The sequence below is a fragment of the Malus domestica genome, chromosome 01 (genome assembly GCF_042453785.1).
Source record: "Malus domestica chromosome 01, GDT2T_hap1".
NCBI lineage: Eukaryota > Viridiplantae > Streptophyta > Magnoliopsida > Rosales > Rosaceae > Malus > Malus domestica.
Window position 1 is genome coordinate 23,616,217 of NC_091661.1, and position 17,787 is coordinate 23,634,003.

The 17,787-nt window shown below is 39.0% G+C and overlaps 1 protein-coding gene across 3 annotated transcripts; it reads right to left on the bottom strand.

Moving 5' to 3' along the window:
• Nucleotides 1-3,268: 3,268 nt before the first annotated feature.
• On the bottom strand, nt 3,269-8,503 carry LOC103406332 (uncharacterized). Of its 3 annotated transcripts, none has more exons than XM_070825173.1 (6): nt 8,359-8,503; nt 7,941-8,150; nt 4,312-5,820; nt 4,149-4,217; nt 3,626-3,824; nt 3,269-3,540 (listed from the first exon to the last, which is right to left on the bottom strand). In XM_070825173.1, exons 2-6 carry the CDS (start codon nt 7,941-7,943, stop codon nt 3,470-3,472), a joined length of 1,851 nt encoding a protein of 616 aa, XP_070681274.1. In that variant the 5' UTR covers nt 7,944-8,150; nt 8,359-8,503; the 3' UTR covers nt 3,269-3,469. The 3 variants fall into 3 exon arrangements, with proteins under 3 accessions (XP_070681274.1, XP_070681278.1, XP_070681279.1); XM_070825177.1 differs by having other exon boundaries at nt 4,312-5,836; nt 8,359-8,499; XM_070825178.1 differs by having other exon boundaries at nt 4,312-5,767; nt 8,359-8,490.
• Between the last annotated feature and the right edge of the window lie 9,284 nt (nt 8,504-17,787).

Genomic DNA, 17,787 nt, shown 5'->3' on the forward strand with positions numbered 1-17,787 from the left:
AGATTCTTAACCGTTAAGCGTAATGTTAACGTTTAGCTAAGCGACTCTAAACGACCTTATTTGAAGTATCCACATCTGTCATGTTCAATATTTTCCTGCAACTGCATTTGTCACACCTCTCCCAGACCCTGCGTAAAGCGGGAGCCTTGTGCACTGGGTACGAACTGCATTTGTCACACATGGACAAAACGCACAGTTTAAGCAGATGAATTTATAAGGGTTTTGCAGGCTTGAGAAAGTGAACATTAGGAAACTTCATAGCCAAGCAAAGGTAGTGGGGACTATAGTCATAGTTGAGGGAGCTATTATATTGACTCTGGTGAAGGGACCGAAACTTAATTTTCCATGGACAAAGGGCAAACGTCTAAACTATGTTCATCACCAATTGCGAAGTGATTCAAACCATAAAGACCTCATTAAGAGTGCCCTCGTGACTGCAGCATCTTGTTTCTTCTGGTTTTGTTTCATCATTTTGCAAGTAGAAGCTCTTAAATCTACACCATAGATCACATTTTTATCCTTTTCTGGAAACTGTTATTAGCATTCCAAAATTCTTCTCTTATTAGCATTCCTAAAGACCTCATTAAAAAGTAAAATATTATGGTGAATTCTAAGCAGTGCATGCTTTTACGCTAAGATCATATCCTTGTGAGCTCTCCCTCATAGCTTTTACAAGCTTTTGGGGTCTAGTCCAATACTTGCCATTTTCATGGAACGGAAAAACCCTAATGCTGTCTGGTCTATACAATTTGACATCAAACTTTTAGCATCTTTTTAGGGGGTATGAAATTTTTTTTTTCAACATGTTTTTTTAAATTCTTGAATCAATAAACTGTGATTTACATTCACAGAATTGGTTACGCCGCAGGCAATACTCTCTGGGGATAATTATTATATCATGGGAGCGGTAAACAAAGAAAAGGGACGTATTTACCATTCTTCTTTTAACCCCTTAGGCACAGTAACTACTGCAATTATGGGTTCCCTTGTTTTAGCTGAGCAGATGTATTTCAAAATGAGACCCATAAATTTCAGATAGGAGACAAAGTGGAACGAATTTTAAGTTTCAGAGAGTAGAATGATGATTTTAGAGTCACAGAGGGCAAAATAAGATCAAAATAGAGTTACAGAGACGTTTCTAAAAATAAGCCATAAAAGTATGTAATTGGAAAAGTTTCATGCCCTTGGTCTGCAAGACCCAAAGTCACGAGTAACTAGTTTACCACTTAGCATAATTAGTTCACTTGTTATAACCATGGAAGAAAATGCCGATAATATCGCCGATATTATCGGTTTTTCGCGCAATGGATATTTAAATAGGTATCCAAATGGTTTTCGTCAAAATATCGCGATATTATCGATAATATCGATAATATCGCGATATATTCGATATTATCGAAACAATCTCGTCGGAAAGGCAGCCGAGGCTGCGTCGTCGCACTACCCAGATCTATTGCAGACTCAGACCTAAGATCTGCGCCTCAACGACGCCGATTCCGCCGCCGTTGTCGAAGTCGCGGCGAAAGAGCTCGCAGAACGGATCGTAGTTGTAGATCCGGAACCCGTGGTCTGTCTCCACGGCGAAGCAGGCGTGGTCTTGGTTGAAGCAAACGTGGAACAGAGACGGAGGCGAGCGCGGCGCCGGCGGGGCAGGCTCCGGAGGGGGAGGAGAATGGGTGGTTGTTGTGGAGGTTGAGGTTGGGGTTTGGGGGCGATTGGGGGTCATGGTGGTCGTTGCTGGAGTCAACGACAGAGGTGGGGTTGTCGTCGGTGGGATCGGTGAGGAAGGCAGAGGCGGAGATGAAAGAGTGCGAAGAGAGAGAGAGAGAGAGAGAGATATGAGAGAGTGCGAAGGCAGAGGCGGAGGTGAAAGAGTGCGAAAGAGAGAGAGAGAGTGAGTGAGAGCAGAGATGAGAGAGTGCGAAGGCAGAGGCGGAGATGAAAGAGTGCGAAGGCAGAGAGAGTGAGTGAGAGCAGAGATGAGAGAGTGTGAATAATATGCGGTGGTTGTGCAAGTTGAGGACTCAAAAAATTGGGTAATGTGAGATAGCAGATGTTGACATTTTTGGATAGTTTAAAAATTGAAAACCATGGACTTTGAGATGGTTTTAATCATGAAAACCACCCAAGGTGGATGGGTGATGGGAAATAGCAAGGTGAGGTGGACGGTTTATAAAGTGGAATATATATATATATATATACAGGGAGTTTAAGGAGAGGGATCCCCATTTTTTCAAAAAAAATGGGGACACGCTCCCCACCGTTAGATTGACTTTAATTAAATTGTGTGGTTGAGATTAAAACACAAGCCACAGAATCTCAACCACAGGATTTCATTAAAGTCAAATCCAACGGTGGGGAGCGTATCCCCATTTTTTTGAAAAAATGGGGATCCCTCCCCTTAAGCAATTCCTATATATATATATATATATATATATATATATATATATATATATATATATATATATATATACACATATATATATCTTATATAAATTATAAATTATTGTTTTCGATTACAATTTTACATAATTTAAGAGCATCTTCAATATAAATTTTAAATAAAACCCCCACAACCATATAATTCTTAAATAAATAAAAAAAGGGTAATAAGTCACTCATGTATCTTACCATGCAATGTATAAAGTGTAAAATATTATACTAATTCATTATATATAAATGATTATGGTGTGTTTAAACTTCTTTTATTAATTACTACATATTTTCTACACTTACAATGTTTGCCAGCTCGCTATATAATCAGTTAAATCCATCATGCAATGCATTTCCTTCTAATTTTTTGTGATAAACTAATAGATAATTGACTAAATAAACATCCTGCAAAGTTTCAATAAAAATTTCCAAGTTTTTCTTACAATTTCCGTGGTTTCCATGTAATTTCTATCGATATCGATATTATCCCGATATTTCCATCGATATTTCCGTGTTTTCGGACAACCGATATTTTCGATATTACCGATATTTTCTTCCTTGGTTATAACATAAGTGGACAACGAGTTTATACTTTAGGATGTCAATAAATATCCAACGGACTTGTGTTATAACACGTGATATGAACCTCAAATATATTTAATTAATGGCAAGACTAAGATAACCCACAAACAATAGTTGGCCTCCACAGAGAGGCTGCATCATCTATCAGCCTGAAGATGCTTCTTCAATTGGAAAGCGGCCAACTCAGCGTGGTTTCTTAAAAAAAAATTCAGAGAGCAAAACAGACATTCACACAATATCAAGTAATAGAGAATAAACTGTCCAAAATCCAAAATTCTATTTTTATAAGAACCGTTTCAAATAGCGAAAATACCTGTAAACCATCCACCAAATCCAGTATTTAAATTGAGGTGTCTATAACTTAGTAATTTACTATAATCTGTATGCTGCATTGCTGCTATGCACGATCATATCTTAATTTAACCCCAGAAAGTTGATGAGGAAGATTCCGATGTCAAGAAGGTACAGTGGTTTCATCTTTTCCATAGATACGCTGAAGTTCTCGGGTTGCAGCTTGATATGATGCTGAAAAAGGCAAAAATAGAGATTGTATGAGAGAAATTGTATTAAGCAGGTCACTCCAAAAAAATCATCTAAAATTATTCATCACCTTTCCAGATGCGGAAATTCTTCTGATTAATAGGAGACCCTGTCACGGTTTGAATGGCCTCAAACAGCATGTCCTGAGGAGTGTTCTTCAGCTCTTGGACTACTGCATAAATGGTCTTTCCGTTCTCAAAGTAGATGTGATTATTGGGATGTTTGGTCTTGGCACCAGCATGACGCTCAAACTCATAAGCATTAAGAGACTGCATGATATAATTAAACGCGTTCGAGCTAAGTTACAAATCGCAGATTGAAAGCTAATTGATCAAAGTGGGGAGCTCCATTAGACCCATAGATCATGGAACAAATACGGTGGGAGGCCCAACCACCACACTACAAGTATAGACACAAACCCCCCTTACCATACGTGCAACTCTCACCGCATATGGCTAAATGAAACATTTTCTTTTTAATTTTTCTACACATGTTTATAAAGCACTTCCCTAAGTTACAATTTTGAAAGATATGAGGATAAATTCGTTGTGTCTTACTTCAAAGCAGTTGTGAATCTAACAAGAGTTCATTACCTTTGTGTGATTGCATTGATCGCAGGAACATAGATACCCGGCTCCTTTTATGGTTGCTTTGAGGTTTTTCTGCAGATAACATAAAAAAGTCAAATCAAGGAATTATTACAGAAAATTAATCACCTGTCAAAAGAATCAGAACGATCAATAGTTATCAGCTTACCTCCCGTGACCAGGAAACATAATTCACCGGAACGCCATCAAACATACCAGTCGATAACAAACTTTTGACATTTGAAGGGAAGTTGTTTGGAGGAGCTTTCCTAGCAGTCCTTGGCTCTTTATTTTTTGGAACCGTATCAGTTTTAGAATCAACTTGCAGAGCTTCACCTACATTTGGATCTGTATGTGACTGAACTGGATCCTTTAGGCCAAGTTCTTCTGACTGCGGAGCCGTGTTCTGACTACTCGTCAGCAAATCATAGCTGTTGATGATCCCGCCAGAAGGATTTGTCTCGGGTTCATCATGGAAACTTCCAAAAGAGATGGTGGTGCTGTCATTCTTATTGTAATTATGACTCATAGAATTGGTAGCTCCTTTATCATAGGGAGGACCAATTGGTACAACATTCGAATCAGCCTTGTCATAGGTCGGACCCATTGATGTAATATTATCAGTCTGTTTATCATAGGTGGGAGCCATTGAGATGAAATTCTCATTTGCCTTACCATATGTTGCACCCATAGAAATAAAATTCTCATCACCTTTGTTGTAGGAGCTACCTAACGATATGAAACTGCTATCTCCCTTTTCACATGACTGGCCTATTGATATAAAACTTCCATCGTCCTTGTCAAAGGGCGGACCCATTGATAAGTTACTATTGTTGCCCTTGTTATAATTTTGAGCCATCGATATGAAATTCCCATTTCCCTTACTGTAGGTGTGACCCATTGAAATGAAATTGCCATCTGCTTTATTAAAGGCAGGCCCTATTGAGATTCTGTTCTCTTCGCCATTATTATAAGTCGGACCCAAAGATATGGTGTTGTCATTGCTCTTATTATATGCAGTACTCACTGAAATTGTATTGTTGTCTCCTCTAATGTAGGAGTGCCCCATTGACGCAGACATGACGTTCTCAGAGTCCCTAACTTCATTGACCTTAACTTTTCTGAGTCCACCAAAATTGAGACATGATGATTGGTCTTCAATAGAGTTAGACATTGACAAACCCACTGACGGATCATTTCGATATTGATTCTCAAAACCCTTTCTTCCCAAATTCATATGTCCATTTCCAACAGGTTGAATGTTCCTCTCACCTGGGTTGATTGTCCGTACTGGCTCAGATCCGAAAAGCCGATCAGAGAATGGACATGGAACTGACTGAAACCCTGAAGTATTTTCCCACGGCGAAATAGCCAAATGTGGAACTCCTGAAACTGGCCTGCCATTAGCAGCCTCCATTGCGTGCTTCTTGTTGTTGAAGAGCTCAACCCCATTGGAATCCACAAACCATGGGTGACCTTGCTTTGAATCTAATCTGGAAGGATTGTCATAACCCATCTCTGAAACTGGCCTGCCATTAACAGCCTCCATTGTTTGCTTCTTGTTGTTGAAGAGCTCCGGCCCATTGGAATCCATAAACCACTGGTGACCACGCTTTGAATCTAATCTGGAAGAATTGTCATAATCTCTCGGAGTCCACAAACTTTTGGGTTGGAAAGACTGACAAAGAAAATTACTGTTTAGATTGAATGACAAAATGTTAAAATAAGAACAGTAGCCTTCTAAACACAAGCATATTCATTAAAATAATAGTATCTGAAAACAGAGGAGACATGTATATGAAGACAGAAGGATAAACAGATCGTTCTGCAGACCACTTAATGTTGCATTTTAAGAGAGATCAAAAGAAATTACACGTGACTCATATCTTCCAAGAAGATACACACACGATTCACTAACAGCTTATTTTTATAGATTTTTGAACTCCCACCAGAGATGCTTTCCTAGACAACCAAATGCATTTTATCATTTCACATATCAGTGGATTTCACAAAATGGACTACCATAAAATTAATCCCGTTCAGAAGAATAGTGGCAGTGGTGCTAACAAACCAGGTCCTGGCTGTAACGATGAAAATATTAATAATTTCTTATGTCTGTCCAAATCAGTTATGCTCTGAAGCATTAAATCTTTTCCTCCATAATGCAAAAGGACTTGGAGAGAAATCATTTTATGATGGAAGAGAAAGAAAATTTTGCCTTACGGAGCTGTAGGCAATTCAAAGAGTCAAAGATCAACTTCCTAATATGCATGGTTTCCAAAACTAATTGTTACAAAAATCATTTTAAAATAACAATAAGAACCAACGTACTTGGTATTAATAACAACAATAGAGGCTGGATTTGGCAAAAAGAACAGCAAGTTGCTGTTAATCGTGGAAACTCTTCTAAGGAAATTATTAGGCATTTATTTGATAAAGCTTTGTATCACGTCGGTCCCCATTAGATAAAGCTTCCTGAGCTAGTATGATATACATCTAACCATGATTAGATTTCTTCACCTATATGCTAAGTAAAATAATTTGTTAAGAAAAAAACATAACCATCAAAGCATAAATATGCACTTCTTAAGTAAATTATATTTCTTACTAGCTGTACTTAGCAAGCTATGAGAAGAAAATTCCTTCAAAAAGTAATGAAATGAAATATCAATAAATGCAGAAATCCTATGTTAGCTCGTATACTTTTAGCTAATAAGTACAAGACACTAGAATCTTGATACGAATTGATCTAATATACTTCTAATAATCCAATGTTAGCTCACTTTTTTTTAATTGTTTTTACAAATTTAACTATAGAAGAGGTAAATCTTTCAGCGCTTGATGTTGATCCCACACACTTAGCGGTCTAAGTTAAACAAGTTATTCTATAATCCAAAGTTGCAAGGATGCTTAACTGGTCACTGCAAATTTATTCTAGTATTCTGATCTTACTATTACTCAACATAACTGGTATCAAACTTAAACTCTTGAAAGCTGCTTTCTTCTTCAAAAAAAATTCTTGAAAGCTGCTAACTAAGTTCTTTTTTTTTACTTATAAATGACAATTTCTCTCAATAATGTTTTTCAATAAGTTTGACATTATAGCAAATTACTAAGAAACATTATGCAATTAACAGTCCGTAATAACCAATAATGTATTCTAGTAAGAGAACAGATGCTCATGGATAATGCATATCTAGTTCTTTTTGCTCGCCCAAATGCGAACGTTGAGGTCCAGAATCACTGGATATAGCTACTGACATACCCGCCTTACCGTCACAAAAGAATCCATCCTTTAAATTGAATTCTATGAATGTAAATTAGTAAATAATATAGCAAGGAAATTAAAGATCATTTTCAGTCTGATCACCAAAAGTCAAGCGTGTAGAGATCAAATACCATAACTCTGTACAAAAAGCACATGGCTTTCCATTTGGCGTATAAGCCAGTCGTCATTTTTCATTAAAAATTTCACATTTTCAAACAATCAAAACAAGATTGGATTCCCAGATCAGATTGAAAATATGAACAACGCAAAGATACGATTATTTAATTCTCAAAGAACCAACGCACACGAAAACACCCATTTTACAAACACAAACAAGATCATTGACCGAAAATAGATAGAAAAAAGTAACAACCACACAGAGCAAAAAGCTGCAAAACAGGCAGCACCATGATTTATCAAAAGCCCGATACCTCTCAGGTGCAATTGTATCAAAAACCCCAAAAAAGATAAACCGAAAATTTCGACACGACATTGGCATCAAAAAGCTTCAATCAGAGTTCAGAGTCTACCATTTTTGAAAAAGGCTCACTGAGTCACCACAGCACAACTCAATGAACTCGCTTCCTCACTGTCCACCTCAGATTTTCCCACACTCCACTCTCTGTCAAACCCAAACCACCTTATACGACGCCTGTTCACCTGTAAAACGCCACTGATTAAAACAAAAAGCAATCCATGCAACTCCAAGCTCCAAGCTCAGGGCTCGACCAATCTGCACACTACAAAAACAAAAACCCGAAAAAATTGAGCTTCGATCACAGAGAGCGCGCAGCGACGACACAGAATGAGAAAAATACGCAGAGATCAAAGCGATCAAATTGAATTTTCAATAACCTATACATACGCAAATTATATGTATACAAGCACGATACACAGAAAAATGGGGGCCAAAACCTAGAAATTGAGAAGAATGAGAGGAAAGAGTACCTTCGCCGGTGCGATTTTCCCGCGCCGGAACACAGAATTTCCTTTTCTTTTACTTTTTTTTCTTCTGAGAAATAAGAGAGTGAAGGACTGGTGGGGGGGTATGAGAAATATTGGTGAGCTTTGGGTTTTAACTGTGGCAATGTCTACTACGGAGCTCTCTACCGTTATGTTTATAGCCCTGTTATCGTCACCGTACACGTGGCCAGTTTGGCTCCTGATGGGTTTTCTCCGCGAGCTCTCTGTTATTAGGGGACGTTGGATATAGGGTGTCAACGATGCGGATGAATAACGTGCACATGGTTGCCGGATTTGTCATATCCACTATTTCTTTATTTTTAGCTTTAAATTGAATAAATGGAACGAAAATCATCAATATAAATAGGATAATGTTAGGGAGATTCAATTTGAAAACTAAATTTGCAAAAACTAAATGATGTGTTATCAATAGAAATAAGCATGTTTATCAACATTTAAGTAATAAATCAATCATCAATTTCCATGTATTTTAATTTCCAAAACTTTGTCTATAAATTTAATCTATCTAGCATTACTCATATAAATAATACAAAATTACTATTCTTATCCCATTTGTATTATATTCTAAGAGTAAACTGCTGATTTTCTTGTTGAACTTTCACTTAGCTTTCGATTTCCTCCTAACTTTTAAATTGGAAAATTAAGGACTCAAACTAGTTTTTTTTTTTGCCAATTTCCCCCATGCTGTTAACTTTTCATTCATTTCATTCAAATTTATGTTAAATGGAAGTATGTGCATAACATATGAGGGTAGTCTGGTCGCTTTGTTCTTTTAAATAATTGAAAACCTTATATTTCTAAAATATTAACCTGTGCAAATTTGTGTAATTATATAGCTTCTATATTTAAAGGTCTAGTGAAGTGACGTTTTTGTCTTCAAATGAGAGTCATGTGATGTGCATATGATAAGAGATAACAATAATTTGAATGAAATATATGTGAAACTAATGGTAAGGGTAAATCGGCAGTTTACCCTATTTCTAATAAAAATGAGACTCACATTTATGTTAGTGGGCCTTATTTTATTAAAGACGCAATATGAAAATTGTCATAAGTGTAGTATTACTTAATTAAATATAAATGTAATAAAAAAATATAGAGCTTGTTTATTATTTTTCGTCTCACACATATTCATCGGGTATTCTTGATAGCCATGCTAATCGAAAACCATATTTCCCATCGATTAACGGGAGACTATGATTAAAAAAAATATATCGTTTATTAAAGTATCAAGATATCCACGTCTAAGAATAAAAGATATGATTAGGGAAAACAATTAGTATTTAAAAAAATATATTTACATTGTGAAGTCAGACTTCCACTTTGAGTCGGATGTTTTTGGTTTCAAAACAAATAAATAAATAAATAATATATATATTTCCTTGTTTGGAAATGCTGTGAAGGTCAATAGCATTTCTCTAATGAACAGTCGTTTATTTCCATCCCATATTTGTTTGTGTAGTAAAGAAGAATGAAAGTCTGTTCGACTTTCGAATATTTTCCTTAAGAAAAGGAAACACCCAGAATATTTAGGGACAAAGTTGTAGTTTTTAGTACTTAATCAGGACAATTAATGATGAGATAAGAAGAAAGGTTAGCTACTCAAGGATGAGTAAGAACTTCTACTCAAAACTCTTCATGTCTAAATCATAGAACTTTGTGTTTATGATCAAAACCGTTCATATTATGAATTATACTGTAAATATCATATATGCAAAAAAATGAATTAAAATTAAGGTCATTTAGTCAATCTTTTATACCAAATACATAGACCATTTATTATACTTTTACCAATTCTGTTCTTCTATTTTTGTACAGTTCGATGTCTAATGACCTTAGTTTTAATTAATTTTTTGTAGAAACAATCTTTATAGAGTGATTTATAATATGAACGATTAATTATCATAAATACAAAGTTCTATGAATCTACAACGAACAATATTGAGTAAGAACTCCTACTCATTCTTTGGGTAGCCAAATATTATTCATGAGATAAATCAATAAATGGTTTCAAAGGTAAGGAACGAGGAATTTTTGAATATGTCAAGAACATTATCCGGTATCCTAAGTGTCATAAAACAATTAGTTTGAGTTTTTTTTATAAGTTTCCAACCAATTGTATTATACTATGTGTACCATGCCGTATTCGTAGCACACTAAAAAATCTCTCATAAGGGACAAGCGAACCCCCAAGGCCGGGGATTCAAGGGAATAGAGTTTCATACTCATTTCCAAGGCTCTAATATGCGAAGATGTACTCCATTGCAACTTAATTGCAGGTGCTGAATAGTATTAAATTACCAAGTTATATGTTAAAATCCTAGGGTTTTGGCTGGCCAAACAATCAACAGAAAAATTGCTAATTAGATTGAAGTCAGATACACAGCTCATCTCATTCTTTATCACAGAGGCTCCAAAAGGATCAGAAAGTAGATGTCTTATTTGGTGCTAAAACAAACATATACTGATATGCAAGACAGAAAGAATGAGATCAGCTGAGGGCCAAGTGCCAAAGGAAACCCTGACACATCCTACAAAAGAAACACAACCATCACAAGGCATATCCATCGTTATAGGATGCCAAATCAAAATTTTCTAGCTAGAAAGCTATTAATAAGATATAGAAAATTGATCGTTCCTGGTGGGTAATTAAGCGGAAGAAAGTATGAAAAAATTTCCTAATGCCCTCGATATCCAGTTGCAGAATAAGGGCTAGTCCGAGAATAAAGAATGCATGCTCTTTGGCGTTTCCTTTCTTGCGGCTAGAGGGTGTTCCATGCTGAAAGGAAAACAAAGTGCTAACTCAAACACTACACAGATAGATGTTTAAAGAGAGAAACATATAGCAGCTCAATCAACAGGAACGGCCAACAGTGTAATTCTACTGACCTAATTCTACAAACAGGAAACTGCTTCCTCTCTCTCAATGAAATCTGTGCAGGAGTTCTCTCAAACAAAAAAAAAATTGTGCACAAGTAAGGGAATTAATTAGTGTAAGGGGTGTGATATCCACACACCCCATTTTACTTCTCACACACCCTTCTAATTTTCGGCCGTCGGATCGGATGAATTAAAGAAGATCAACGGACAGAAATTAACAAGGGGTGTGTGGGAAGTAATTTGGGGTGTGTGGATAGCACACCCCTTAGTGTAACTTACTAAAAACCTATGTTCTTCCCAAGGATTTCGTGAATGGTTATTTTATGACATGAATCAGGAAGTTACTTGTTTTCTTGATTTTTCAAATTTAGGAAGTTACGAGTAGCATATATCCAAGCTATAAAGGATATGTATGAAGGAGCAAAGACTGCCGTAAGAACTCATGAAGGACAAACCGAAAGCTTTCCCATAACTGTAGGATTACATCAAGGCTCATCCTTAAGTCCTTACCTTTTTGCGTTGGTAATGGATGAGTTAACAGGACATATTCAAGATGATATTCCTTGGTGTATGCTTTTCGCATACGATATAGTGTTGATAGATGAAACTCAGGAAGGGGTAAATGCAAAGCTTAACCTTTGGAGAGAAGTGTTGAAATCTAAAGGTCTTCGCCTAAGCCGATCAAAGACAGAATATATAGAGTGCAAGTTCAGTGCAAATGGAAGCCAAAACGAGTTAGGGGTGAGGATCGGAGATCAAGAAATACCAAAGAGCGATCGTTTTCGTTACCTAGGATCTATCTTGCAAAAGAACGGAGAATTAGATGGATATCTCAACCATAGAATACAAGCTGGATGGATGAAGTGGAAGAGTGCATCCGGCGTGTTGTGTGACCGCCGTATGCCACTGAAGCTCAAGGGAAAATTTTATAGGACGGCAATAAGGCCGGCGATGCTGTATGGCACAGAATGTTGGGCGGTGAAGCATCAACACGTACACAAAATGGGTGTAGCGGAGATGAGGATGCTTCGTTAGATGTGTGGGCACACAAGAAAGGATAAGATTAGGAATGAGGATATCCGGGGTAAAGTAGGAGTAGCCGAAATTGAAGGAAAGATGAGAGAAAATCGGTTACGATGGTTTAGACATGTGCAAAGAAGGCCTACTGACGCTCCGATTAGAAGATGCGACTATGGGACAGAGGTTCAGGGCCGAAGGGGTAGAGGAAGACCTAGGAAAACTTTGGAAGAGACTCTAAGAAAAGACTTAGAGTACTTGGATCTAACGGAGGACATGACACAAGACCGAGCACAATGGCGTTCAAAGATTCATATAGCCGATCCCACTCAGTGACTTGGATTTTCCAAGTCTCCAACCGAGAAGTTTTCCTCACTCGGGAAATTAAGGGAATACTACCTCAACCTACATGCTCCACTCACAAATCTTCAACATACAAGCTTCAACAAAAGAAAATTCAGAGAACTTAGCGAAGAAGGCTTTGGTGTATTTAACACAATACATTGAAATGAAGGAAAACTATTTATTGATATCCCCGATAAGTCACAAATATGTACATATACATGAGTCAAAATAAACAAACAAGAGGGAGCCTTCACAAAGGTTGCTTAGGAGAAGTCTCAGCAGTCGGTAGAGCCCCAGAAAGAGCAGGCACTGGAGGGGGATCATTTGGAGCCTCAGTACTGGACAGAACCCTAGAAGGAGGAGGCAGCAGAGGTTGATCATTTGGAGCTTCATTACGCGGTACAGCCCCAGAAGACGAAGGCAATAAATGCCTTTGGAACAAACCCACAAATCTCTGATGATCAAGTAAAACCTGACCATCAGATTCCTTCATCTGGTCAAGCTTCCTCTTCATGTTTGTAGCATAGTCATGTGCGAGCCGGTGCAACTGTTTATTCTCATGCTTGAGCCCTCTAATCTCCTGTTTGAGACTCATCACTTCAGCCGCCAATGATTCAACTTGGCGGGTTCGAGCAAATAGGCGTTGGGCCATGTTAGACATAGAACCTGCACACTGAACACTGAGCGCCAGAGAATCCTTAACAGCCAACTCATCAGACCGTTTGGAAAGTAGTTTGTTATCTTTGGGAGTGAGAAGGTTCCTGGTCACTACCGCAGCGGTCATATCATTCTTCATCACGGAATCCCCAACGGTAAGAGGACCAGTAGGGGAGACGAAGGATGGGCGCCATATGTTGTCTGGAGAAGGCGTGACTGCCTCTTCAACAAGGTTCAAGTCAAAACGACGGTCGGAGGGGCCAGACATTTTCAAAGGTGTTGAAGAGAGAAGATGTCGGACAAATCAAGATCTTAGAAGTGCAAGAATGGAGCTTCTACTGGTGGAGATTCAAGTGTGCTTTGGAACTTAATGCCAGCCTCTATAAAAATCTGCACTCGACGGAGCTTCAGAAATCGAAGAGGCGTTTGCTTTCTCAAAAGCTGGGCTGCTCAGAGACCACGAGACGTTTGCTTTCTCAAAAGTTGGGCTGCTCAAATACCACGAAGGCCGATCTCAGAAATCGAAGAGGCGCTTGCTTTCTCAAAAGCTGGGCTGCTCAGAGACCACGAGGGCCGATCTCAGAAATCGAAGAGGCACCTACTTTTCCAGCCTTGTCAGCACCTGTCAACTTTGCGAAAATTATGGGCATTATGTCGAAGATTTCTGGTGAAGTAGAAAGCACATGAATCTTGATGTTCAATCACCCACTTCCCACACGCAACATTAGCTCATGGGTACCACAGATAACTTTGCCAAAGTTCTCTGACAAAGTTGAGACACGTGAAGCTTGCAGCTCCCACTACACCGCTCTGACCAAGAAGGGTAAAAGAATAGCAAAGAAACAGCACTAACAAAGTTTAGACACATAAATTTTGAAGGTCTAACTACCATATTATTACCCATAAGGGTAAAGGAACAGTACCACTGCTGGATAATTGGAAAGTCCCTGTGTGTCAACCTCTGTGCTTCGTGGCAAGATAGACTAGCAAACATGCCCAACCTTTTCTCACATTCGAGAAAACACTCCCAACAAGATTGCTTGCTCCAAAATCGAAGAGGCACCGCCCTCCGAATCTCGAGAGCCAGACTCCCAATATGATTACTTTCTCAAAAATCGAAGAGACACCGCTCTCCGAATCTCCAGAGCCAGACCCCTAGCAAGATTGCTTTCTCAAAAATCGAAAAGACATCGTTCTCCGAATCTCGAGAGCTAGATCTCCGACAGGATTGCTTGTTCGAAAACCGAAGAGGCACTACTTTCCCAACTTCAAGAGCCGGATCTCCTTGGATAAAGCTTGTCTGTAATCTTTACACCTAACATCAGCTTTCCAGATACCACAGACCACTTTTTCAAAGTGCTCTGACAGAGTTAAAACATGTGAAGCTGGCAGCTCCCACTACCGTGTTATGACCAAGCAGGGTAAAGGAATAGCATTACTACTTGTTGTTAGAGAGACTCCTATATATGTTGACCTCCATCCCCAACAGACAGGCAGACCTGCAAAAATGCTCAACCCTTCCTCATATCTGATAGGGCACTCCCAAAGAAGCCTTTCGAAATATTCAGCTTTCTTTCCCCCCGATAATACCTCTGCAAACAAGCTATACTAGAGCAAGAATATCTCATGTCATCAGGGTTAAAAGCAAGAGTATCCCATATCATGTTTTTTCCCTGTCTTTTCCTTTGGCCTTGTTCTTACCTGCAAGACAAGGAGAAAGAGAGCAATCAGTCAACACTTGGAATCAAGCTTCCAGTTAGGAACTGACTACCTGGAACCCCTTACTTGATTACTTACCTGGCATTGCTCTCGAGTACTCATCTTCAACATCTTATATTTCCAGGGAAGATACCGCATCTGCCTAAGGAACATATAGGGCAAGTGAGAAGGATGCAAGGAAGCATGTGGAGACAAGCGTAACAGCACACGTGCCGATACATCCACTACTCTGTCAAAAGCAAAAGTATCCCATATCAGCAGGGTCGAACGTACTATAGATTTGATGGACTTGTTTTGACCCTCAAATTCTTCAGTCGGCCTTATACTCTGGAGGAAACCAGAAAACCCTTCAGCCCAGTTCAAGAATAAGCCTGTGGAAAGTTGCTTCTTCAAAAGCAAAAGTATCCCATATCATATCTTCTAATTTTTCTTCTCTTTATCCTTCATGCTGCCTGCAAGATAGGGAGAATGTGAACAATCAGCCGGAACTCGAAATCAAAGTTCTGATCTGGGACTGATTGCTTGGAGCTCTGATTGCTTACCTTGTCTGTCACCTCTTTCAGCAGATCCCCTAGCTCGGGGACTTGGACGACTCCTACTACATGGTTTGTATCGCGCTTGACCAAGCCTGAAACTACAAGCTTCAAGTGATTGATACATTACCTTGTGCATCTCCACCAGTTAAAGATACCACCCCTGGATGGAGGAAGAGTACTTCCAGAGAAGATGCCACATCTACCTACGAGACAGATAAGGCAAGTCAAGACGATACCACACTCCGGAACTTAGAAGTTTCGTGATTACGAGATCATTCTCCCACAATATTTCCTAATGTCATTTGTATTAAATCATTCACTTATACTCACTAAAAGAGATCTTGAACCTATGTACTTGTCTAAACCCTTCATAATTAATGAGAACTCCTCTATTTCGTGGACGTAGCCAATATGGGTGAACCACGTACATCTGGTGTTTGCTTTCTTATCTCTATCCATTTATATACTTATCCACACTAATGACCGGAGCAATCTAGCGAAGATCACAAAAAGCGACCGTTTTCGCTACCTATGATCTATCTTGCAAGAGAACGGAGAATTAGATGGAAATCTCAACCATAGGATACAAGCTGGATGGATGAAGTGTAAGAGTGCATCCGGCGTGTTGTGTGACCGTCGTAGGTCACTGAAGCTCAAGGGAAAATTTTATAGGACGGCAATAAGGCCAGCAATGTTGTATGGCACAGAATGTTGGGCGGTGAAGCATCAACACGTACACAAAATGGGTGTAGCGGTGATAAGGATGCTTCGTGGGATGTGTGGGCACACGAGAAAGGATAAGATTGTGAATGAGGATATCTGAGGTAAAGTAGGAGTAGCCGAAGTTGAAGGAAAGATCAGAGAAAATCGGTTACGGTGGTTTGGACATGTGCAAAGAAGGCCTACTGACGCTCCGGTTCGAAGATGTGACTATGGAACAGAGGTTTGGGGCCGAAGGGGTAGAGGAAGACCTAGGAAAACTTTGGAAGAGACCCTAAGAAAAGACTTAGAGTACTTGGATCTAACGGAGGACATGACACAAAACCGAGCGCAATGGCGTTCTAGGATTCATATAGCCGACCCCACTTAGTGGGAAAAGGCTTTGTTGTTGTTGTTGTTGTATTTACTCATAATTGACCAAAACCCCAACCCTAATTAAACGCCCAAGAACTCCACAATTGAAACCCTAAAGCTGCACATCGAAAAATATTTCCAAATACCCATCTTTCACCAACGCATAATCATATCCCAAAGCCTCCAACTATTGACACAAAGCCACTTCGCCAGCTGGTTGGATTGTGGCTGCAAGGTTTGACGAAAGTGAGGGCAAGATTAGAGAAGCGAGACGATTGATTCAAGAAGGGGTCGAGCAGTGCCCAATAGCGAGGATGTGTGGTTGGAGGCGTCTAGGCTTGCGACGAGCCGCGAGGAGAAGTGGCTTGCTGCGGCCGTGACTGCTACCCGTGAAACCCTCCAAGAAGCTTATGCCGCCACTCCCAATTCTAAAGAAATTTTGCTTCATGCTTCGAAGCTTGAATTTGAGAATAAAAAACCTGAGAGGGTTTGAATGCTTCTTGTCAAGGCGCGACAAGAGGGAGAGGGGGAAAGAGTGTGGATGAATCATCAATTGTGTTGGGAGAGAATTAGGGAACTTTGATGAGGAAAGGAAGTTTGTGGACAAAAGGGTTGGAGCTCTTCTTCGTTCTTCAAGTTGTGGTTCATGCATGGATAGCTTGTTAGAATCTGTAACACAACTACACAAATAATGTCTAACAGGATTTGAGAGAGATATTTAGAAAGGTTTAGAAAATGAATTCAAAGGAAGAACGAACACACTGAGCTTAACTCTTCAACTTCTATCATTGTATTTTCATACCGAGCATAATAGCCCGAAGAGACACATAACTGATTGAAAGAATGAGAGAGAGAGAGACATAACCTCAATTCAATCTCAACCAACCATTACAAACTATCTTAAGATCAAGACACTTGTCAAATGATAAGCCCTATGAGACTTAATCAACACATCACAAATTTACACAATAGCTCAGCCTATGAGCTGAGACATAACACACATAACAATCTTGTAATGTTTTCTAATCAGTTCAACTACTTACATACTAACACTCCCTTTTAAGTTATGAACTGATTTCACTCCAAGGAGATTTCTCAAGTAAGTGAACTGCTCCCTTGCCAATACTTTTGTAAAGATATCAACTATTTGCTCCTTAGTAGGACA

Excerpts from the sequence above, each read along its gene's own strand:
- LOC103406332 (XM_070825173.1), bottom strand. Across the intron at positions 4,218-4,311 it reads ATGTTTCCTGGTCACGGGAG|AAAAACCTCAAAGCAACCAT; the intron begins GTAAGCTGATAA and ends TGTTATCTGCAG. Across the intron at positions 3,825-4,148 it reads ATCAATGCAATCACACAAAG|TCTCTTAATGCTTATGAGTT; the intron begins GTAATGAACTCT and ends TATATCATGCAG.